Here is an 8798-nt window from a genome sequence, read left to right as displayed (position 1 = left end):
AAACTGTCAAAGTATCAAATCTCAGTAAAAACAACAACAAAAATAGAAGTAAGGTACTTGGTATTGCTCATTGGCTTTGTCTCTAAAAGCTCCTGAAAGCTGCATGCAGAAACTTAGGAAATATAATCCCATAATAGTCCAGGATCTCATCCAGTATAGATTCTCAGCTCCATATAGGGCTACACTATATTCTTGCATGGATACCATTCAGAATCCTGCATAAGTTTTGGACTTGTTTTGCCATTCTGTCAGTACCACTTTTCTGCTCTTGATGCTGGAAGACTTCCTGGCTTGGAATATGAACACAGGAACAGCTGTAGAAGATCATAACAAATTCCATTTAGCTCTGTATCCCATCACAGACATTGGCCTGCAGGGATGCCGAAGAAGTGGTATAAGAATAGGATGGAAAGATGAAGTAATACTTCCACAAAATAAGCTGTCACTCCCTAATGTCATGGTTCAGAGATTACTTGATTAAAAAAAAAAAAAGAAAAAGAAAAAAAGAAAAAGTAGTGCCCTGTGTAGTGACAGTTACCAGCTGCCTTCCTTACTTTCCAGTCTTATAAAAGTTTGTGAACAAAGCTTCTTCCTGCACCTTATTTATTTCTTATTTATTTTTATCTCCTTCATCATTGTTCACTACCATTGAGAACCAGAATTCCTAAACTGAAAATCAAATTATGTGCTATTTCTGGAAAGATATTAATTATCCAAATGCAAGAATATTCCTTACAAATCTCAGCAGCTCAGTGTCTTTATTCCAAAAGAGAAGTCACGGTTAACCACATGATCAAATTTGGCAAGCTAGAATCTAGAACTAGACTTAAAATTAACCACTTGGGGCTTATCTATGAGGTCAAATTAACCATCAGATTACTTTGAAAATTTCTATCTATTCCAAGTTCATTGCTTGTGTGTAGATATAAATAAATGTGTACTATCTAGAACAGTGATGAATGGTGACTAAATGTACCCTGGAAATTCAGTCCTGAATACTTTTTTCTAATAAAATCCTTTGTTCTGTCAGCACGTTCCAGGAAGTTATTTCTTTAGTATAGTAAATAGAATAGTAAAAATGTGTTATGGTTCTCTATTAAGTATTTTTTCCTAGAATATTGACTTCTATGTATTTAGGAGATAAAGCTGCATCTCCAGTGGAAAAGCGGACTCCAACAAAAAGGTGTGCTTTGCTGTGACTACCATTATTGATAATCTAAAAGAAGTTCTTTTAGGTAAGACTCTTAAGTCTATAAAGCAGTGATCTCTGACAGAAGCTTGGGGGGTGGATACAGAGGTGGGGAGTGGCTGTATGAGAAACAAATAATGAGAGGTTCCATCATCACTTTTCAGAGGCAGATCAGTGAAAAAGGCAATTCCAAAGAACGTTTTCACATAAAACATAAAAGAAGAGAAGAAAATGCAGAGGCAGGAGCAGTGAAGCAGCCAGGATATAGGCTCCCAAGAGACTTCCCAGCTCAAGGGAACCGCTGGAGGGCTTGCTCCCTCTACTGGAGCATTCTAATAGACCCACAAGAGACTTGCTAGTTCTCTTGGCCTAGAAAATAAAGATTAATGCAGGGCTGATTACCATTGCTGTCTTACTATCACAAGGTTTTGGTTTTTTTAAGGTGTGAATATGTCCTTCAATATTCAGAAGATGGCAGAGGGGAGAAAGCTATTTCATTGCTTTTGTTTTTGAAAAGAAACAAAATAAGGCACAGAAGTTGAAATGTGTATTTTTCAAATTAATCTAATTATATCAGTTCAGTCAAACTGGAACACAGGAAAAGCAAGCAGACCTTTTCAGTGTCTCGTAATGCAGAAGAACAACTCTTGTTATATGACCTTTGCTCTAGGACAGATTACTTGCCGTCATTCCTGTAGCCACGTATAGAGAAAACCACCTGCCTTTTTGAACTGTATGTTCTTGTTGAGTACAGCCTGGCCTTAAATACTTTGGCTTATGAATAAATAGCCTTTTCCTACAGCAAACAGACAGTAAACCTCTTCCAAAGTATCTTCAGATGACTACAATGTTATCACTTAGTTTTTTAGTGTTCATGTTGGATAATATAAGTCATGGTAGCATGATACATAACAACATCAAGAAACCGTGACTCAGACAGTCACTGACACAGCTCTGTTCTTGCTTGCAATAGTGGCTGAGGCTCCTCTTTCTCTTTCGCAGAATTAGGGTCACCTTTGGGCTCTGAGACACCCCACACGACTTTGCACAAGTTGCAGGATCTTGCACCTTGCAACTCAGCTTTCTGTCTGCTAAACGAGAGTCGAGAGCACCTTACTCCTTCATGCCTTTTTACAACTTGTTACATAGCTTTGGTGTGGAATCTGTCTCCTCCTGTATATAGTGTCCACCATTTGGTACAAACGCCTCCAATTTTAGATTAACTTTATAGGCATATTAGTAAAATATTTGACTGAAAACTCAGCTAGATGCAAATTAATGGATTTTTATGGCCTCTGCAGTTTAAATAGCTTCTGTCATCTCAGTGACCATTTTGATGGTGGCTGGTGACCACCTTACAAATTCAATGGAGGAAATGGAAGCCAAGTTCTGCAGCAGTGACAAAGAAGAAGCTTTCAAAAGAGAACTACCATATTGCATAGGAGAAATAGACTTCACAGCTTCTGGGAAGAAACGTGGAAAGGTACAGCACTGAGTAGTTTTAACCCTTTAACACTGTTGCTGTTGTTTGGCTGTTACTTCTTAGTATTAAATATAGAGACTGTAATAGTGAGGGTCAATGTGCCACAGTGTGAGGCACCATGTTGTACTCGAAGTAGGGACTATACTTTCCTGAACATGAATGTGGTTTAAAATAAGGTCCATTAATATACAGAAATCAATCGCTTGACTTGCACTGACCTTCTTCAAGTACAGTAGATCACTTTTTCCTTTAAAAAAAAAAAAATCATATGCCCATCTTCCTTCATTTTGCATCATTTCCCTGTTTTAACCTCTTTCTGCCAAAAATTAATCACTATGGCAACATTTTAAACATACTTTTGAGCTGTTTCAAGACTCTTCTTAAAGTTCTCTCTCTCTGTCCTGCTGATATACAGAGAAGGAAGTACAAGGACAGACCCACCTCCTCGCTAGTCCCTTACATACATTAGTGCTAGAGCAGAAGGAATTCCTAGGATCAGAAATCTGCCTTAAGATTTTGTTTGATTGTAAAGTCTTAAGCGCAAAACCAAAATATATACAGAACAGGAAGAGGTGATAAATTCATGTAACATGTCCTTGAAAAACAGACATGGAATCAGGCAAATATTTAAGCTAGTGCAGAAACAAGAAATCTCTAAGAAATTTGTTGGCTTTGCTAGACTGCAAGGGAACTGAAGGCAGTTCAAGAGGAACTGCAGCATTAAAGGAGAGAGAGATATGTCAGTCTGCAACACAGAAGCAACCCGTGGAACCGACCCAATTAGTAAGAGTACAATTGTACAGAAGCCAGCTAAATTCATCCTAATATTTAGTTTTCCGTAGGTCTTGCTCAAAAATTTTTTTCTTAAATAACAAAGCTGATGATACATTTCCCTCTGCATTCACCATGAACAATATCTCTACTGTATCCTACTGTCCCATTGTTATTCACTGTTTTGTTTTGTTTTGTTTTGTTTATTGAAGTTTATTAAGGTCCCAAGTACCATTCATCCTGGAATTATATTCGAAGTTATGCTCAACAAATGGAAGCTACCTGCTCCCAATTTGGTTGTCTCTTTAGTAGGGGAAGAAGAAAATTTCCAGATGAAGCCTTGGCTACGGGACACCTTAAAAAAAGGACTTACAAAGGCAGCTCAAAGCACAGGTTAGTGCTTTATGCTTTAGAGGAGGAACTTATATTCCTGCTGGATTCTCACACCTAGCATCCAGTGATCTTTTAATGTCAATGGGACTGCTCACATGGTTAATTTTGGAAGTTCAAGGCTTTGCTGAATGCAACCTACAACCTGCATTAGAAACAGCAAAAATAAGTTATTTCAAAACAAATTACTCTAGGCAACCATTCCTGAAATGTAAAATTATCTGACATTATTCCCTCAGAGATGACACTAGAAAGATAGAATGAGATGGGACCAAATACATTGTCCCTCTTTGATGTTATAGCAAAATAATTCTTAAGACAGCATAGCAATTTGACTTCTACAGTACTGAATTTAGGTCAAAAATAAGTATTCTTGTTTTCTCTCACTTTTTAGCTACCAGTCAAAATAATATTATAATAGTTTTTATTTTTTGAAGATTGTTTTCTTCACATCTAAGAGTTGAACAGATTTTGTAGGTAAAAGAGCCTGTGATTAGACTCAAGTTTAAACAAACGGACCTCGGTAATACACAACAACAAAATAAGTCAGCTCAGTTTCTCTCTGCCAGTTCACATGAATGACAAGAGTAGTGAAAAGCATTTAAAAACAAACCCAAACAAATGAGTATCTCGGAACACGCATGGAAGTGGCTTTCATTTAAGAGGATGTTTTTTCCCCATAACTTTATGAAAATACCTGCAAAATGAAGTTAAAATATCTGTATATCTGTAAACATTTCACAGCAAGCTCTTGGCTCAGCTCCGCTGGTCCAGACAAGATTGTAACAGGTTTTTTTTTTTGTAATGAAACAGTCTGGTACCAAAGCTCTTCTTGAAACTTCTGTACCACACAGAAAATCTCTATCTCCAGCCGCCTTCCATGCTTAAGACTGGACAGTGTATGTTGTCTATTTGAAAAAAGGTTGGTTAGGTGTTTACCTAGGGTTCTCCAATTCCTCATCTCCATAACAATGCTGCTGTAAATCCTACGCTCCCGAAGATTTCACTCTCCAGCACAACCAAGAACAAGAGAAAGAGCCCCAGATTAAGCCGGTTATGCCCAAGCTCTTCTGCTACCAGGTGATTGCATGGGACTGTTTAGTCCTCAGTTCAAGCCAACCACCTCCTCCGCCCCATTCCTTTGCTCTTCCTTGTGCAACAGTCAGACCTGCTTGGTATATTGGTGTTTCTGCTCATATTTAGACATGACTAGATGTGACTCTAGACTGGACACAGCATTCTTGATGGGCATATTGACATCAGAGTAAGGATGGCAACATTGCATCACGTGATATGTGAAGCACCTTTGCTTGAGCATATAATTTCTTCTTGTTTTCCTTATAGAAGTCTTACATACTTTATATGTATTTTAATTCTAAAAGTTACAGTCCATCAAGACCTGTCTACAGTTTATCTATCTAAAAAAACCCTTAAATACAGTACTTCAAGTAATGTTACTTGACACACAAACATGTTCAATTAAAAAGAAATTATCTAACTATGTTTTAAAAATAATTTCAGGTGCCTGGATTTTTACCGGTGCTTTACGTGTAGGAATAACAAGACATTTAGTGCAAGCAGTCCGAGATCATGCACTGGCTAGTACTTCATCCAAAGTAAGAGTGATTGCCATAGGAATAACTTCACTCAGAAAAACTCAGCACAGAGAAATTCTGGACAACACAAAGGTATTTTTCGCTTATTCTACTTGTCATACAGGATTGTTCTGAAGTAAGCTGCACCTTTACAAAATGCAGAAGTAGTAGACAGAACAAAGTTGATCTAATTTAAAAACAAAAGTGGAATTTAAAGTGTGCTTTGGGGGAAAACAGAAATAAAGAGCAGAAAGAATTGTTAGACCCTAATGATTCTGTGGCCTGTGCACTCAGTACACTTGGCAGCAATTCTGTAAATATCCAGCAGGTGACAGCATTAGACATTAGCTCAGCGACCAGAGTTAAGGATGAACGTCGGGGGGGCGGGGGGAGGGAGGAGATAAAAAAAAAAAAATCACATCTCATAAGTTACTTTTAATACTTTTTCCCTTGTCCACTTACTGCAGAAGCACTTACTCCACGCTATTTCATAAATACTGTTTTCTTGCAACACAAGGCATAAATATTTCAAAACCAAATTTTCCTAAGTGGTCACTGAATTGGTGTCTAATATGCAAAAACTTGCTTAACGCAGCAAGCCAAAAACACTAGCCACGCAGAATTATGTTTAGTTATTGGGAGCTCTAGGGACTTCACAATTCAGGTCAAAGCAATCAAAGTTCTTGGGGAAAAAAACCCAACCAACAAACCAAAAAATCCCCACAAATTAAAAACCTCATCCAACAAAACTTGCTGAAAGCATCGAGACAAGTTGGTGCTGAACTGACCTGGAGGTGGAGGAAAAAAAATATGGCATGACCTTCTTGCCACTGGATACACAGTCTGTCCTAAGGAAACTCTTATAACAATAAAGTAGGTGTGTAATGACAGTGAATGACAGTTCCTCTATGCTATTTTACTTCCCTGCAGAAGCTAAGAAACAAACAACAAACCCAGCCCTCTGAACTCACACCTAGTTCTTCTCTCAGGTAGGCTAACAAGTACCAGCTAGCAATTTATTGTCATTGGGCTTCCCCTTTTCCCATCCTTTTTGCCAAGGACAGCTACCTGTGTGCTCTACCAGGTGGGACTCTTTAGCTGGAAGACTTAACCTATTTGTGTGGCTGAACTGGCCCAAAAGGACCTCAGAGGAAAGAATTCAGTTTGTTGAGTTTTTGAATTTTGTTCAGAAAAGTTGCTTCGGCAAATGCAATCTATTTCACCTCCCTCCCAGGCTAAGTGATCAAAATGCATCTTTCCCAACCAGCAGCTCCCAATGGAGCTTTCCCAACCAGCAGCTACAAAACAAGTGCACTGGCCTTTTTATTGCATTAGATTTTCTCCCCCTTATCTAATGCCCAAATTCTTTGTCAAGGAATATTTCACGTGGAGCGTTCCTGACCCTGTGACTTTTGGCACTGCTTCCACCCAAAGACATTCTGGATTTTAGTCAGTAACTTTAAGACAAAGGAACTATAGACAAGGATGTTGATCTAAACCTAGTTCTCTTTACACTTGGCACTAACACAGGCAGCTTGTTGTATAAAATAGAGCTAACAATCCACACTAGCAAGGAGAAAAACAAGCCCTGAAATCAGTGGATCCCTCCCATCTCTCTTGTGTTAATTGTATGCTTTAAACATCACTTCCACATTTTTAAATAGGAAAATCCCTGAGGGACTTTTTCAATTGGTTGTTGTGCCTCCGGGTCCTAATCAAAGGCCAGATCTTTAGCAAGAAGGCTTAATGTTACATGGCAGCAAAACACAGGCACGCCCTCTGTCAAAACAAAATTTGAAGGCAAATTATTTGTGTCAAGAAGCTCTCCCCAACCAATGAGAGACAGCGAGGAGGTGGTAAAACAAATTTGTGGCACCTGCTGTTGGAAAGTACATGCAAACTTACTGCTTTTTTTTCCCTGGAACAGCCTCTGATGTTCCTACTCTTCCTGGAGCTGCTGACAGGGAAAGAAGCCACAGCAACACGCCTGATTATAGTCTTTTTCACCTTGCTTTGAAGGAGATTTCTCTTCACCAGTTTGACTGTATGCAACTTCATTTCAGAAAGCCACTTAGGGGCGTGCCATGCAGCATGCTCAACTCTTCTACCCACAGTGTGAAGGAGCTTGTCCTCTGGGTTATTGTCGTGATTTAACCCCAACTGGCAACCAGGACCACACAGCGGTTCACTCGCTCCCCCCGCCTCCCTGTGGGATAGGGGAGGAGAATCAGAAAAAAAGGAAACCTCCTGGCTTGAGATAAAGACAGTTTAGTAGAACAGTAATGGAAGAGAGGATAATAGTAACAATAATGATAAAAGAATATACAAAATGAGTTATGCAATACAGTTGCTCACCACCAGATGATCGATTGCCCAGCCCGTCCCAAGCAGTGGTTGCGGATTCCCGCCCCCCCCAGCCAACCCCCATTTATACACTGAGCGTGACATCTATTATATGGAATATTCCTTTTGCCAGCTTGTCCTGTCTATTCTCCCTCTCAGTTCCTATGGGAAGCTGAAAGGGTCCTTGATTTAATATAAGCATCACTTAGCAACAACTAAACCAATATGTGTTATCAACATGATTCTCATACTAAATACAAAACACAGCAGCTACTAGGAAGAAAATTATCTCTATCTCAGCTGAAACCAGGACAGTTACTTAATTTTTTTATGCACTAGTAGTATGTTCACTGCCTCTCCAATATCAGTCTTAGCCCTGGCTGTGGAGAAGAACCTGGACAATCCCTGGGTTGGACTTCCCCCAGGATTCAACTGGACACCTGCTCTTCCTAGCAGACACTGCCAAAAGCTGATATTAAGAAAGGCTCTACATAAGATCTGGATCTTAAAAAACAGAACATAAATATCTCTGCCATACCTTAATGACAACTAGGTGACTTGCATAGTTAAACTGCTATGTCTAGAAAGGCTTTAACACCTGTGTCCACAAAATTAGCAGGAGGAAAATGCGATACACAGGCACAATAGCCAAGATGACAGTCTGAGTTTTGTTCATCAACTCAAAGGATGCAGGGGTTGGAAAAGAGGCATGATAGAAGGAGATGCAGATTTTAGACAATTGATTTAATCTGGCTTACTTGAAACAGGACAGTGGTTATGAAGATGAAAAAGAAGAATAACCAGGCACTTACAGCCTGTCTTGCAGCTAGGAATGATATATCAAAGTGGATGTGCAACAGTGGGAAAGAATGATTTATTAAGGAAGTAAGGAGAGCTTGAAAAAGTGTGTGTATGGAAGATCATAGGTAGTGCAATCCTTAGAAGAGAAGACTATAACATGGGTTCTCTTTTACCCAGACAGTGATTTTATGCAAAAATTCATTAATAAATAATTTCAAGACATAAT

At 39.0% G+C, this 8798-nt stretch overlaps 1 protein-coding gene across 1 annotated transcript in view; it reads left to right on the top strand.

The window, feature by feature from the left end:
* Positions 1-2555: 2555 nt before the first annotated feature.
* The window catches only part of TRPM5 (transient receptor potential cation channel subfamily M member 5), a 39838-nt gene continuing 33595 nt past the window's right edge, over positions 2556-8798 (top strand). The window contains exons 1-3 of the mRNA XM_074148705.1: positions 2556-2672; positions 3656-3836; positions 5355-5521. Of these exons, the coding sequence (XP_074004806.1) occupies positions 2556-2672; positions 3656-3836; positions 5355-5521 (465 nt within the window). The remainder of the gene's footprint in view (positions 2673-3655; positions 3837-5354; positions 5522-8798) is intronic.

Source organism: Numenius arquata, chromosome 6 (assembly GCF_964106895.1).
Source record: "Numenius arquata chromosome 6, bNumArq3.hap1.1, whole genome shotgun sequence".
NCBI lineage: Eukaryota > Metazoa > Chordata > Aves > Charadriiformes > Scolopacidae > Numenius > Numenius arquata.
The sequence above is the reverse complement of the archived record's forward strand: the minus strand, read 5'-3'. Positions and strand labels throughout refer to the sequence as shown.